Consider the following 16365-nt stretch of genomic DNA (forward strand, 5'->3'; position numbering starts at 1 on the left):
ATGAGGAAGGGAGCACTCTAGGAGCACAACGATGACTCTGCCTGCATCATCCACCTCGCAAGGTGCTCTTCGCCATCTGTTGCATTTAATATTATAGTTTCCTTTAAAAAATATACTTTGAGTGATATTTAAAGCTTATAACAACCACATTGGAGTCCTTGCCTATGATTTTATTTTACTTTAAAAAAAATGTACATTTGCAAAGGCTGAGAATTCATAGTAAAGGTCATGACTGACTGTCTTGGTTAATTCAAATGACCTTCAGATACCTGGTGGGCAAAGATGTATCTGGACGTCTTTTTGTTTCATATACAGTGGTGCCTCAGGTTAAGAACTTAATTCGTTCTTGGTCCGTTCTTAACCTGAAACTGTTCTTAATGTGAGGTACCACTTTAGCTAATGAGGCTTCCTGCTGCTGCTGTGCAATTTGTGTTCTCATCCTGAAGCAAAGTTCTTAACCCGAGGTACTATTTCTGGGTTAGCGGAGTCTGTAACCTGAAGCGTCGGTAACCCGAGGTACCATTGTATTTTCAAAAAGATTTTGCCGGTCAACTTCTTGCAAAGATTTACTGGGGACGAGGATGAGTCAGTGAACCAGACCAAAAAAAAAGGAAAACAAAACCCCAAGAGTGGATTAGCTAAGAATAGACAATGGAAGAAACACACAGAAAAACAAATGGCAATGAGTGATCATGCCACAAATCACTAGAAAATAAACCAAGGTTGTAAATCAGAAGTGGGGAACTTGTGGTCCTTTGGCCATGCTGGCTGGGACAGATGAGAGTTGGGAGTCCAACAACATCTGAAGACTCACAAGTTCCCCCACCCTCTGTAGATAAACCTGGATAGATAATGGCAATATATCCTGAGCTCCTTTCATCCCTTAGGAAAGGCTGTCTTAAGATCTTCCCTGGATTTCTTGGTTATTTCAGCAGACCATGTTCAGGGTTCTTCTACCTTGTGAGATCCATTTGTTGAGTACCAAGGACAGTGTATTGAAGGAGAGAGGTCAAAATTGGGGAATTCTTTCCTTCAGGCTTGCCTGGCTCCATATCTCTACCTGGTTTAAGGTGCTTAGTGAAAACAATTCCTAATTCCAAATACAGTATGGTCACAATTAGGTATGGATGAATCTGTCAGCTTCAGTTTCTCCTGTTTCTATTCTTAGGTTATCCACATCAATTTTGTGATATTTTTAGGTATGCATAAAAATTCATCAGCATTTTAGTGCAAATTTCTCCTAATATGCACATTTTTACAGAGCAAAATCCCCCAATATAATACATGTTTTGTATGCTGTTTTCACTAATACACACATTATTTTGCACACTGTATTTTAGTATGTTTGTACACATTATTTGACTGGAGAGGCTGAATTACAAATTACTTTGAACAAGTGAAAATTTTGAAGGATGGCTTTGTTTCAGTTCACATAATATTCTGGGAAGTGCAAATTAGGAAGGCTCAAATTTAAATATGAACGAAACCTAATTCCCCCCCCATCCCTGGCCACAACCCAGTAAGTACATAGGGAATGTTTAAAACTCTCTTGCTTTCAAATGAAACTTAAATGTGTGCCACTGTGGATTATGTCTATATGGATTTTGGAGGCTTTATGATTCTAGCGGCACGATTTCAATATTAATCTTGTTGCCAACTGCATTTTTGCAATTACATTTTTGTATTTATGCTAGAGAATTCATTGCTGATTGTGTAGCACACTTTGTGCACTTTTTATGGGAACGCTTTGTAGGATTTCTTTTATAAAAAGAAATAAATGGGAACAATATCATAATTTTGTACACCGTGTAGCTTTCCGTCTTCTGCCGGCTGACCTTTCGATAGCAGCTCCAGCTCTTTGTGTTCAGTGCTCCCCTGACTGTCCTTTTAAAAGGAAAGGCTCCTTCTTGCTTTCAAAACCACCAATATTGTTATGTCTGTCATAGCTAGCCTCCTAATTTGACTAATGAATTAATACTCCTCTCTCTGGGGTTAAAAGAGCTTGTCATTCACAGATGTGATGTTTTCATCCACAGCCCTCCTGCAGAGGTACAGGGGAAGCGCTGTTCCTAGGTGATCATATTCCTGCCAGCTTGCCATTGTTACCACACCTGAGGCCTTAGCCGTTCTGAGAGAGTCTAAGGCTTATGCTGGCTGTCTTATTAAATCATCTTATCTGGGTTCCTGCTCTCTTTTGGCTCTGTTCCTGGTCACATTTCTGTCTGGGGATTCATAGCTTATTTCACCATGGTGGTTTTCCCGTTCTCTTTCTGCTTTTCCTGGGGAAACCCAGATTCTGCAGAATACCCTTCTTGCAAATGGCATCATAGCTGATAATCACAATGTGAAGAATTGTCCAACCTGCCCTCTGCAGGAAGGATGCCAGAAAATAATAATAATAATAATAATTTATTATTTATACCCCACCCATCTGTGTGTTGATTGGTATCCAGTTTTATACCTGATGTTGAAGCATGTGTACATAGGCATGTTTCGTATCTAAAGCATACTGGAAATCCAAACATTAGTGCAGTTTGGAGTCAGGATGGAGTGCATAAACCATCCTAGCCTTCTTACAATAAAAAAAAAAAAATGAAATTAGATATTTGCCATTATGAAAGGAGTTCTGGTCTTTCAACAAGTTCACGTCTCCTGTGGACCACACCTCTGGAATCTTCTTGAAATGTTTGTTTGTTTGTTTGCCTGTTTATTATAGTAGTTTATATCCTACTATATATATCCTATATATATTAGGTATATCCTACCTTGTATATATATATTTATATTGAGAGCCAGTGTGGTGTAGTGGTTAAGAGCGGTAGTCTCGTAATCTGGGGAACCGGGTTCGCGTCTCCGCTCCTCCACATGCAGCTGCTGGGTGACCTTGGGCCAGTCACACTTCTCTGAAGTCTCTCAGCCCCACTCACCTCACAGAGTGTTTGTTGTAGGGGAGGAAGGGAAAGGAGAATGTTAGCCACTTTGAGACTCCTGAAGGGGAGTGAAAGGCGGGATATCCAATCCAAACTCTTCTTCTTCTTCTTCCTGCTCTTTATTATTCAGTGACCCCAAAGACAGGTTACATAAAAGGTCTCATAAGATTTATTATTATTATTTAAAACAATTTAAGAGCAAGAAACATATCTAAACAACTGGCAGCAGCAGTACTGTCATATCATCCTAACAATGATATCAGATCCCCATGAGAACCGAGATGCACAGATGGGTTTTCATCTGCTGTCAAAAAACAGATGATGGCAGTCTGAGCGCTGATGCAGAGGGGAGGGAGTTGCACTTCCGAGGCTGCTGAAACGGATCTTTCCTGGGCCATCATAGTTTGAATCAGTGGAGCGATTACCAAGAGGGTCCTCCTACAGATATTAACCAGGCTGATTTAGGAAAAGAAGCTACTTCAGGTATCTGGGGCCGAAGTCATTTAGTACTTGTAAGATGACGCCAACACCTTAACTGAAATGAGTCTAGATAATCTGCTTCCTCCCAGAACATCTGAAGTTGAACATCCCGCAGTATCTCAAGCATCTTGCCTAAGAATGACATATTTGTTACTGGGTGGTAGTTATCACAAACCGTGGGTCCAAGTGGGGCGTCTTGAGGCGGGAGCCTCATCATGACCCCATTTGAGACATCACAAAGAAACACGGGCCACCCTGTCTGGCTAGTTTTGATTGGCTGCAATAGGCAAGGGTCTAGGCAATGCCCCTTCAAACATCTCATTCCCAGATGACAGCAGCCCAAACTGGCCAGATGGCACTCTGGACCCCTCTTCCAGATCTGTGCAGACCGCAACGTAGTAGTTCATGGTGAATGTGAGCAACTTTGCCGTCAAAATCCCTCACAGCAGTCCTATAAGGGTTCTAATGCTGGAGGACCCTCTGCGCAGTCTCTCCTCCCCACTCTGTATGGTAGCTGGAGTGGTGGCAATGAAAGTGCTTCTATATTCCTGATAACCACTGCCAGGAAGTTGTGCTGGTAAAATGCGGCTACTTCAGTAGTTGGTATTCCAGAGTCTGAACCAGCCGATAGTTCACCCATGTTCTTTGAACCAGCTCTTCTGAGATCTTTTGGAACAGAGACTCTTTTGGTTGTACCCCCGTGGTGCTCTTCTGTCATATAGTCCATCTCTGCACTGCATTGGGTCATTCCCAGGGCTTTGGGGTCCCACACTGATCGTGTGCTGAAGCCTTAAAAATGTGGCCCATCCCAAGAATTCACCTGGGCTGCTTGCACCTTGAACATCTCTGCTTGTAAGCTTCTTAGGGGCATCTGGAATTAAATGCTAGGCTGGATGACCCCTTGGTCTAATTTAAATGCCCCCCACCCCGACGTTTTACACCCCTTCAGTCAAATATAACCTACCCAGTTTCTACTTTGAAAAATATTCCACTCTGTAAGAGATGTGTTCCTCTTAGGGTACTTGCGGCCACACACCTATTTGGTTTGCTTGCTTGCTTGCTAGGAACCTGAGGAAATGGTGCCACATTTATCACTTTGCCCACCGACAATTTTAGCAGCATGATTCGGTGTCACATAAAGGTGGCCTGAAAGTGAGGATGCTCTGTCTTAATCTGGTTAAAAACAGAGCATGAGCAAATGTTCTGGAGACAGGCAAGATGAATGATTAGAAGAGGTTAAATACGTCCCACTGTGGAAAAAGTAAAGAGATTAGGGCTGTGGAAAGGAGGCAGATGAGACCCCATCGATCACGTTTCTGTGACATAATGAATGGCATTAAAGAGTGCAAGATAAACAATCCTATGTATCTTCTGGTAACGCAGGGCCAGTTAGTTCTGAAAACTATTTTTGTTCCCCTCCCTAAAGGCATGCCTTTATTGCATCTGACTCCCGTTTGCTATAAAGCAGCTTTCCCCAACCCGTCGCTCTCCAGAGAAGTTGGCGCTGGTGGGAGTTGTAGTCGAAAACAGCTGGAGGACTGGCGCAGGCTGTTCCAACGCTTATTCTTACATCAGAGTTGCTGATTGCCGTGGCTGTGCTACGCCAGTGCCTCTGCTCCCTGCAGTTCCTACGTTTATGTATTGCATATTTCAACGAGTTCTACACACGATTGTGTGCGTCTCTGCATGAAAACGAAACCAGCTGCAGCCAGAAGCAATGGCACCTGTGCCCAGGAGAGGTTTCTCCCTTGACTCTAATCACTAACTCTCTATATATTTCTTCTTCTTTTGCTGTGGATATTCTTTTAGAAGAAGGTGTCCCAAGAATTTAAATTCCACCCTGTATGGGGATTCTTTGATGGAACTTAGGAATTTACGTTGGTTGGAATGTTACCCCCGGCTGCCCTTTAAATATGCACCCTTGTCCAGTCCTTTCCCATTGCTTTATTGTCCTCTCACCTCCGCGGGACCTATGCAGTGGGAAGAATTTTACAGTGCCATGCCACCAATCACATTTGGCTCATTATGACATGAAGGCAACAGGAGTGCAAGTGAAGGCAATGTAAATGAAGTCACTGAAAAGTCAGCCCAAAGGAGAGATATACTATATATTGTTTTTATTCTGTTGAAAAGGGTTTGGCGGTGTGATAACAAGAAAACTGGCATAATATTTTGGTCACCAATGACAAGACTATGTGCAAATGCAAATGCTGTCACTTGTCTTGAAATGTGGAAATGGAGCTTTCTTCTCCCCATGTGGAGATACTCAAGTTGTCCCTCCTTTTTCGCATGTTACAAGTTCCAGTTAAGTGTGTGACTGTGTGCATGCATGAAAGGGGTTTTCATGGCAGCATTTCCTTGCCACTGGTGTGCTGTCAGTACTTTTGGCCAAGGAAATACTTTCCTACACACCATAGTAGTTGTGGATGCTGCTACTGGCTATCTTTTGGGTCTCTAGGAAAGTTATATGGTGGGGCAGCCAATGTAGGGCCCTTCAGGCTTCAACACGTCCCCAGACATCTTGGTCAATGGACAGCAAGGATGTGAGTTGTAGTTCAAAACATCTGGAGGTTACCACATTGGCCACACATGGTCTACTAAACTTTCAGGTCTGGGTCTTCTTTAAGAAAGTCTTAGACAGGTACAGAAAGCTTCAGAAAGGTCTGAGGGTGCTTGTTGTAGTTCCAGCTCTTGTCTTGGCCTGGGTGGGAAAACCAGCTGGGAAGATCCATGTGTGTTCCCTTGACCTCCCTTTGAAAGAGGGCAGAATATGCACCTCATTAGATAGAGTCAGGGGGTTGGTATTGAGCAGAAAACTTTGGAAAGTTGTACTCCTCTGTTCTGCTTATGTGAAGCTCCACCTGGAGTCATGTGTCCAGTTCTGGGTGCCACAATTTAAGGAGGATATTGGAAAGCTGGAACGTGTGCAGAGGAGGGTGACCAAGACGATCAAGGGTCTGGAAACCCAGCCTGATGAGGAATGGCTGAGGGAGCTGGGTATGTTTAGCCTGAAAAAGAGGAGACGGAGAGAAGATAAGCTAGCCATCTTTAGATATCTAAAGGGCTGTCACATGGAAGAGGGAGCAAGCTTGTTTTCTCCTGCAGGACTTAAACCAATGGATTAAAGTTATGAGAAAGGAGATTTTGGCTAAACATCAGGAAGAACTTTTTGACAGTAAGAGCTGTTCAACAGTGGAAGAGACTCCCCTGAGAGGTTGTGGACTCTCCTTCCTGGGAGGTTTTGAAGCAGAGGCTGGAGGGCCATCTGTCATGGATCCTTTAGTTGAGATTCCTCCATTTTAGGGGGTTGGACTAGATGACCCTAGGAGCCCCTTCCAACTCTACAATTCTATGAGTGTATACATAAATGATTTGCTAAGATACCGTACTAAATGGGCTGCTGTCACTAAACATTATCTGGAATGAGCTTCTGAGCTTGCTGTCTGCAATCCTGTGCAGCAGAAGTACCTGTCTGTCTTTTGAATTCCCACAAGGCTGTAGATTTGTCACATTAGCAAAGTCAGTGGTAGTGGGGAGACTTTCAGATTACAGAGAAAGAACAAGTGTTTCTAAGGCCTTGACTAAAGACTAGCTTGAAAACCTTGGAACATCTGATTGAAAAGATGGCCGGATTTGTTAGTGCTGCGACTATGTCAACCGAGAGTGCAGCGCCCTGTGTATAATCACGGGGACTGAGACACATGGCAGCGTCTAACTCAGCATCATAATGTGTCAAGCAGCAGGAGACAGGCACCAGCCTCAGCATCCTTGTGCCAGACATTACTGTCACTCAGAGACTGGCGCTATTGTTCTGCCTCCAAATACCATTATATTCCCTTCTTCTTCTTCTTCTTCTTCTTCTTCTTCTTCTTCTTCTTCTTCTTCTTCTTCTTCTTCTTCTTCTGTCATTGATGAGCACAGTGCACCAAGAACTTCCCTTCGGCACCCCAAACCCCATTTCCCAAGTATTAAAATTCCCAGAATTTCAAAATGCAAGACACTCCAGCAGTTTTTAATGAGGCAATAAATACTTTGCTTCCCACATTTGGGCAGGTAGCTCTGCTTTCAGGTTGCTGGCATGTCCTCAACTATCAGGACATGTAGTACAGCAATACTGAATTTAAGAGCCAAGCTGCATGATAAGTAGATTCACGTTGTGAAACTTTTGCTGGCCTGTGCCCTCGTCAGACTGCAGGTATAAGAGACATTCTGCATATATCACATTGTTATTCATTCTTATATTGTTGCTACTCCATTTATCGCCCACCTCTCTTCAAAAGGAGCTCAAAGTGGCATATATGATTCTCCACCTCCCCAATTTATCCTGGCAACAACCTGTGAAATAGACAGAGAGGCTCAGAGACAGTGATTAGCCCTAGGTGAGTTCCATAAATGAGTGCTGAATCGCAATTCAAATCCTGGTCTCCCAGGTCCCATATGCTCATCTGTAGAGCACGAACATGCCAGAAACAAATGTTCCTTCTCCCTGTGCATTTCTTAACATGCTAGTGTTAGAGCATGGTGCTGATAATGCCAAGGTTGCAAGTTCGATTCCCATACGGGACAGCTGCATATTCCTGCTTTGCAGAGGGTGGGACTATTTGATCCTCAGAGTCCCTTCCAACTCTCCAGCTCTATGATTCTGTTTGTGACCATTCTAGAGTGGCTGGGGCAACCCAGTCAGATGGGCAGGGTACAAACAAATTATTATTTCCATTTGCTTGTTTTTAATCGAGGGGTGCAGTTCCACACCTGGAGTCTGAAGTTGCACAATTTAGCAAGAGCTGCTTGATGCAGTTCTGATGAACATGTAGCTGGGCTAAACCGGCCAGGTAGGCAAGTCAGGCTTGTGGGCACAAGAAAATACCTGCTGAGTCAGGCCAAAGGTCCCCGTAGCCCAGCACTTGGTTCTCATTCCTATTACCGTATTTTTCGCTCCATAGGACGCACTTTTTCCCCTCCAAAAATGAAGGGGAAATGTGTGTGCGTCCTATGGGGCGAATGCAGGCTTTCGCTGAAGCCTGGAGAGCGAGAGGCATCGGTGCGCACCGACCCCTCTCGCTCTCCAGGCTTCAGGAAGCTATCCGCAAGCCTTGCAAGCCCGGTGGGAGTTCCCGCGGGCTCACAAGGCTTGCAGGCAGCAGCCTGCAGCCCCGGTGAGTGTCCGCAAGCCTTGCGCGCCCGGCAGGAGGTCCCGCCGAGCGCGCAAGGCTTGGGGTGGCAGCTTGTCGCCCGAAGCACGGGGAGCCCTCCGGAGGGCTGCCCGTGCTTCGGGCGAGTGTCTGCAAGCCTTGCGCGCCCGGCAGGAGGTCCCGCCAAGCGCGCGAGGCTTGGGGCGGCAGCCTGTCGCCCGAAGCACGGGGAGCCCTCCGGAGGGTGCCCCGTGCTTCTTGCAGGTGTGCACAAGGCTTGGGGCGGCAGCGGCGGGGGGGGATAATTTTTTTTATTCATTTCCCCCCCCAAAAAACGAGGTGCGTCCTATGGGCCGGTGCGCCCTATAGAACGAAAAATATGGTAGGTGGAATTACTCTGGTACCCAATTTTCAGCTGTAGGTTTTTTTAATGGCTTCCAGGACTGCGCCCTTGGATTTGGGCTTGGCAATAGGCGCGTAATAAGCTGTGTTATACACTGGTCCATCTAGCACAGTATTGTCTACACAGACATACAGTAGTTCTCCAGGGTCTTAGGCAGGAGTCTTTCCCAGCTTAACCTGGAGAGGCTGGGAATTGAACCAGGAACTTCTGTGCAAAGCTAATTCTCTGCCACAGAGTCTTCCCCATTAATACTCGCGTTCTTGCGTCTCCTAGTGGCTGCTGGTGCCCAGTTCCAGGCTCAGTCTCTTGTTTCCTTATAGTATTTGCATATGCATTGAAGAAGTCCACCTTCTTCAAAACTGCATACATCTGTGTTCATCTGTAGAATCACGGGGAAGCATTCTGGGCTATCAGGACCAGTAGAGATAGATGTAAATGGCAGTGCTAAGGGAAGGAAATATTTAGCTGGTGGGGGGCAGAGTTGTAGACAGTCTTGTAGGGTAAGAAGAGTTCCAGAACTTTCGAGCCTACTTCCCCATCTTCAAGCCAGCCCCCTGCTTTAGAAACAAAACACACTTCTCTCTCTTTTTTTTTTGCAGTAGTCACAGAACTCCACAGATGGCATAACTTTATTCACAAGTGAGGTTGTGGGTTTTTTTTACAGAGGTAGAACAAAATACTTTGTATGCTATTTTTTGTTTTTGTTTTAATTATATACATATCTAATATATTTAACTGAACAAGAGAAACTTTTCAAAGACCAAACAAGTTATGTGGTTGGATGGATACGGGACAAACACCATGCAGAGGGAAACCAGGAGTGATCTGCTAAAAAAAGGGATGGTGAACCTGTGGCCTCTTGGAAGACTCCAACTCCTAGTCAGGGATGATGGGAGTTGTAGTCCGGCAACACCTGGAGGGCCATAGGTTCTTCCCACCCATGCACTAAAATGCCTGCTCTCACACAACCCCACTGGGACTCTGCCCCAAAGTCACACTGAAATGAATGGAAGTGGCCCACACTTGGTGGATCACACCCATTGTCAGATAAAATCCTGCTGGTGTTAATGTTTTGTTAGAAGGAGGTAACTAAGGGGAAATCTGCCAAGCTTTTAATTAGATTAAGGCTGCAATTCTTTACAAACTGACAGGAAGTAAATTGCCTTGGGTCAGTGGGACTCGGTCTGCAATAGGCATGTATAGGATTGTGCTTTCAGCCTCACACATTTCATTTTTTGTTCAGTTATTAGATTTTTACAAACGGCCTAAATGATGAAATGTTTTTAAAATGCCAAACGAAGTTTTAAGCATAAAAGCATAACCAACAGTTTGCAAAGCAAAGTAATAGCAACTATACATTTTTAAAAAGCGAATCATCAGAAACATGTTCACTAAGAGAGTTCCCTAAACACATAGGCAAAAGGTAACTATTGTTCTGTAACAAAAACTAATCAAAATTCTATTCCAATAAACAGGCTTTGTTCCTTAAAAAAAATTAATGTCTGTCCCAGTAATTATGAGGTTGGGCTGTTTTATATTAACATTCTACTTGATTAATAAAGCACAAACCCCCAAATTACAGGCAACACTGCTGTCATTCCTCTGTGGGATGTGTTGGAGTAGCATTATACATCTATTTAGGAAATATGTGCAATAGGCATTTTACTTTAGGGTTTTAGTAACTGCTGGGGAAGAATTAAATTCCACTCATCTGAAGGGCTGTGTATGCACCGAGTTTAATTTATTTGTGACGTCAGCCCATTCAGAGCCAGTCATTCCAGCAGCCCCTGGAGAAAACCTGCTGGCTTTTGGAACTTTGGAAGACTGTTCTGAAAGCCCCTCATAATTTGGATTTTATGGAACTATACATCAGGAGGTTTGGTGATAGCTATAAAACCCCTCCTCACAAATCTCATGGGAAGTGCAAGGACAATAGAAGGAAATTGTTATCTATGGTTAATGTTGTCATAATTGGCTAGAGTGGCTTCTCTAATATTTAACTTTGAAGAGCTGACTTTTTAATCTCTTGGGTTATTGGACTAGATGTGCCTTTGGTCTGAACTAGAAGGCCTCTTCTTGTGTATAAAAAATCCTGGATACTGAAGTGCTGTACTTGCACTGCTGTGTAACAAGCCATTTTCCTAAGGCCATCCCAGTTGGCTGAGCATTGGATGAGAATGATGAATTGTGTGGCTCTTACCCATGAAATTGACAACTGTGGAAATTCCCATGACTTATGCCATTCCCATAAGCTTTATTCAGGTTTTTAGGACACATGATGTGCCAGGCTGAGCATGTCCATGGAAGCATGTCTGCAGCAGGTCAACCTATGAAACATGAGCAGCTATCTGGAACTTACAAAAGGAGCTTATGCGTGTTGGCATCCCCAGTTTAGAACTTGCTTTTTGAAGTTGGAATGGACCCATTTGTATGGAAATTAGAATAATAAAAATACGCAGTGATTTCCCAGAGGTGAGCCAAGTACCTAAAATATCATTGTAATAGTGTGACATCACTGTTCTAGGAGATGTCTTTGCTTCCATTGTAAGTCTAAACTATTTAAAGCAGTACTGAAAATTAAACAGTGATAAAAACTAGTTATAAAATAATAAAAAGCTGAACTTCTCAGATGTTCATCTGCAGTTCATCCCAAAATCTGAGTGCTTGTGATATTCCTTTTCCTCAGTTAGCTATTAACACAAACCACAAACACTTAAGTTATACATCCAGAACAGAGAAGATTAAAATGGTGAAAATTCTAAAATCACAATTCATTGGAATGAAAGATGGATAGATTCTAGGGCAGAGGATTGCTGATGGTGGGCCAAATGTATCTAATAGAACGGCACTCTATGTACATGACTCTGATCCAAATATATGTGTGTATAGCAGTTCACTGCTATATATAGCCTGGATTCGGTTTCTGAGCCCAGCCATAGGAACACCACACAGGCAACCTCTTGAGTGGCAAAGTATTAATCAGTGCTATTATGGCTACCCAGCTTAGATACAAACTCAGCACACTGAACTGCACCATATGAGACACTCTCTTGCAATTGGGCATATTAACCTGGGTCCATCTGAGCAAGGTTCCTGGGTTCATCAAGATGTGGATGAGTGATACAGTACTGCAAAACTGGTACCCACGACAGTTACCTGCTTTCAGTAATCTGGTTTGCCAGACCGTTCTGATTACTGAATTAGGAGTTGTGCATGCAGTATTGAACAAACAGATGGCCACTGATGTCAGGTGCAACAATGCCAAACATATTTAAGATTTAGGGCTTAATGTATAGGGCAGAACTGAAAGTCCCACCCTTTCTCAAAGAAGGACACTGTGCGATTAAAGTGGACAGTGCCTGAACATGTGTCTTGAAGGGTTCAGGGCCTTTACATGGAATTATGTTAGAAACTTTCAAAGAAATGATTGAATAGCCAATCAGTGAGCTGTGGGAGAAGGCTTGAAATTGCTTCAAAACAGAAACAGAAGTAACCGCCTGCAGTTCAGATTGTACATGTTTGCTCTGTAGAGTGTCTTGCCTTCAGTGGGACTTATAAATCAGCATTACAAGACAGCAGGCTTAAGAGAGTATGAAATACTTTAATCATGGATACTTTAGCACCTCTACAGCTGGGAAAGGGAGATCAGAAGGACAAAGAAAAATGGACTTGCAGCACAATCCTATGCATGCTTACTCAGGTTTTTTAAAAACTTTTCTTGCCGATAAGAAACTATTCATACAGATGGTTATTCTTTCCAATAACTGGGATCCCTTAAAGACTCAGTGAGGAAGTAGTGTACAAAATAGCTGGCTTTTCTTTCTTTCAGTGGGTTTTGCAAATAGTTCTAATAGCTGGTTGAATGTAGACCTGGAGTGGTGGCCAACATGGTGCACTGCAGATATAAGGGCATATCCAGAATCCTCTTTAGTGGGAAGCATAACCAGACACAGTAGACATGTCTTGGAAGAGGGCAGGTTCTCTCCACACCCGAACATTCCCTTTTATCATCATGGGAACTCAACCCTGAAGACCACTCAGCTCATCCTGGTCCAAAGTAGGGTCGTTTTCAACCATGTTGAAAGCAGAGATCAATGTAGGTTGAAACACAGATGGGAGCGAATTAACTAAACAGTGCACAAGATTCCCCCAGATGTGGACCAATGGTATGATTTGCCCTAAACCCACTGACATTTCTTTGCAGGCTAGTACAGTGGTACCTCGGTTTTTGAATGTAATCCATTCCAGAAGACCGTTCCGAGTTCTGAAAAGTTCGAAAACAGAAAACTCAATACGGAAGCCACGTGGCATGTTCTACTTCCAAGGTGTGTTCGAAAACCGAAGCGTTTACTTCCGGGTTTACGGCGTTTGAAAACCAAAATGTTCGTCAACAGAGACATTCAAAAACTGAGGGACCACTGTAACACACCATCCCCAAGAATACAGGATTTCGTAACAAAGAGCTGTATGCCAAGCTTCCCTTTTTGGAATCTACGCTTTGATCTCAAAGTTGATGCATGAGTGTGCAGAAATCCATAGCAAACCATTTACCTCCAGTAAATCAAATTCAAAATGCTAGCAGATGCTGTTCAACTGATTTTTTCCCCTTCCCTAAACTCCTAAAGTAATAAAGGAAACGTGTTAAGAAAAAATAACCGATGAAAAGGCCCTTTCCTTAACCACACCCTAAAACTTTCCATTTTAATTATTATTATAGTGCTGATGCCATAGAATAAAAAATGTGGCTAAATATACAGCAGGTGTAGACTGTCAGTATATGGAAACATCACCGCTGCAGACAGCCAGATTGTTGACATCACATGATGCGCCTATCTGTGGGAAAGAAGAATTTCCCAGGACGTTCACAGGCTGGATAAGTCTTTGTGAAGAGTGTAATTTGAAACCTTCTGTGTGCGCATGTTCAGGAAGTTTGTCAGACTTGCCGGAAGAACTGAACTGAAAGGACGTGTTTTTCTTTAGTGCTGGAATGTCAGAAATAAACATCATGTAAATAGATTTCTGACTTATTTTCTTTCCCCTGCGGAAGCAGGAGGGAGGGGTTGTGCATTTTGCCCATGCTTGGGAAAATGTGCGCTATCAAAATCTCCCTGGTCTGTCTGGATATCAGCCAGAGGAGGTTACCGGTATGCAAGCTCCGAGGACAGTGAGAGGGGCCAGCCTCTGTGAAGGGGGCTTGCAAACCGACATAGACAAAGAGGATAGAGGAGTCCGCTTTAACTGCTCTACAGGAGTAATACGCTAATGAAATGTGCAAACCAAACGTTTCCCATGTGCCAGGAACCGTGCGCAGAAATGTATGCACGAAAGCTAACACATCTGGAGCTTTTAAAAACAATTCTTTAATTACTAGGAGGCCGCATAGATGCTTACATTAAACAATGGAGATAAAGGGTCTAATCCTCTAAGCGCTGCTAATGCACATCTTCCGTATATTTCAGTGGGGCTTGCAAGTGTGACGAAGACAGGATGCGTAGTAGTAGTGGCCGGTGGATGGGCCATGGAAGTCCCATTGAAACCGACAAGAGTGTGCTTCAGCTGTGCTTGGTGGATTGTGCTCAAGAATTGAAACATGTGATTTCATTCACAGGATGCTGTGATCTAACTGTTCTAGCCAAATTATACATTTAAAACAAAACATAACTGTACAGAAATTTACAGACACACACCTCAGATTGAGAGCCACAGTTAAGTGCTAGAAGCATGGAAACAAATAATTAATAGCTAGCATACTACACAGTAATTCAAGTAATCTTCTTTAATTCAAAGCTCAAGCAAATGAAGATGTTTCCTGCAAAAGCACGTTTCAATCAGCAAATTGAAATCAGCAAATGCCAGGGGCATGGAAGCCTCCTTGTATGTAGCTTTGCATGTGCAGTAGGAGGAGGCTGGATCGCTCCCTCTTATGTTTAAAAGGGAATTATTGGACAGTTTTATAGTAAAAGATAGCAATCCTAAAAGCACTTATGTGCAAGTAACATAATGTAAAATAAGGCTACTTGTAAGTGGATTAAGAACTAAAGGCAACAACCATTGGTTTTAAATTATTCTGCAAATTTGGAATCAAGTGGAAAAAGGAACCTGCTATAATTTTGAATAACTATATGCTAGCAATTCAATCAGATATGACTGAAAGCTCCTAAAAAAATCTCTTTACCGGTCTTTAAAAAAGCATGCACTTTTTGATTTTTTAAAAAGGTAAATTAATCTCGAGATATAAACACAACAATAGATGCAATTTCTCTTCTAATTCTAAAAAAAGAAAGAAAACCAACATTCAGCAGTTTGCCAACACGGACTTTTAAACCCTCTTGTGAAGTTCAATTACTTTGCCATTCTTTCCCTCTATTAGGGCAGTGATTCACAATAAAAAAGTTTGCTGTGCTCTTTGGAAACTTGGGCTCCTGCTAACGTGACCGACTTTTTATCCCTGGTTGTGCTAACTGTGCGGGTCTCTGGACTTAAGAGCTCAGATTTGCCTCTATTCATTGCACAGAAGATGGAAAGTAAACAACTGTTAAGAAAAGTGTTCCTTTTGCCAAGCGCAGCATGAAGTGGCACAGCCTCTTTATGCAAGAAATCGGAGCTGTGTTTACTAACACGTGGCATTGTTCTCTGGTCTTGCTTGGCCTTTGTAAGAACAACCCCCTATGCTTGTTTTTTTTTATTTTCAAAAAAGTAATAATTAGGCCCCCTGCCTCTTTTATTCAGTCCTGGAGAAGTTTACAGATACACAAGAGAGCACTATGTTGCCAAAGATACACTGAATGCACTGCGCATCCACAACACGGTGTGTTTTCTATTAACAAGGTGTACATGTGCTTTCAACGCGTGAGATTCAGAACATTGTGGATGTTAAGAGGAGCTAGAGGGATTGTTCTTGTCTCTTAAGCCAAGGTCTCAGTGTGTATTACTTCTGAATACCATAACAAGAACAAGGATATACATTAACTGCTGGACTTTTAACCGGCAATAGAAGTTTGTAAAGATCCCTATCGATATGTGGTTACAATAGCAGACACACAAGTTAAGGTCAGGCCACGGTTTCCAATGACATTCACAGGGACCGAGGATAATGGAAGAGGGAGACGAGCGCCTTGGGAACCTTCCGGGGACGACGAGTCGCTCACTGTGGAAGAGCTTTGAGGATTGCGTTCACTTCTTCCGCAACTGCCGTCAACGCAAACTCAAACTGTTCCTGTAGATAGAACAGTCGGGATTAATGTTCTGGAGCATTTCCAGGAATCCTGGTGAAACATTTAGCAAAATATCTAGGGACTAACTGTACAGAACAGAACAACAACAACAACAAAAAAGAGGCAGAGAAGAAAATGTCCTGAGATTAAGATTATAGACTCAGTGTGTGCCCACCATGTGGCTTAATCACTGCAGCTCAGAGTTA

The 16365-nt window shown here is 43.2% G+C and overlaps 1 protein-coding gene and 1 long non-coding RNA gene across 5 annotated transcripts in view; one reads left to right on the plus strand and one right to left on the minus strand.

Annotated features, from left to right (window-relative positions):
- The window catches only part of LOC308459190, a 481964-nt gene that overhangs the window by 43917 nt on the left and 421682 nt on the right, over positions 1-16365 (plus strand). The window lies entirely within an intron of this gene.
- PTPRN2 (protein tyrosine phosphatase receptor type N2) overlaps positions 14286-16365 on the minus strand; it is a 610006-nt gene continuing 607926 nt past the window's right edge. Inside the window, exon 23 of the mRNA XM_080974012.1 lies at positions 14286-16161. Coding sequence (XP_080830138.1) covers positions 16090-16161 — 72 coding nt within the window. The 3' untranslated portion in view covers positions 14286-16089. The remainder of the gene's footprint in view (positions 16162-16365) is intronic.

Source organism: Podarcis pityusensis (assembly GCF_964106645.2).
Source record: "Podarcis pityusensis genome assembly, chromosome: 12".
In the NCBI taxonomy this organism is placed as follows: domain Eukaryota; kingdom Metazoa; phylum Chordata; class Lepidosauria; order Squamata; family Lacertidae; genus Podarcis; species Podarcis pityusensis.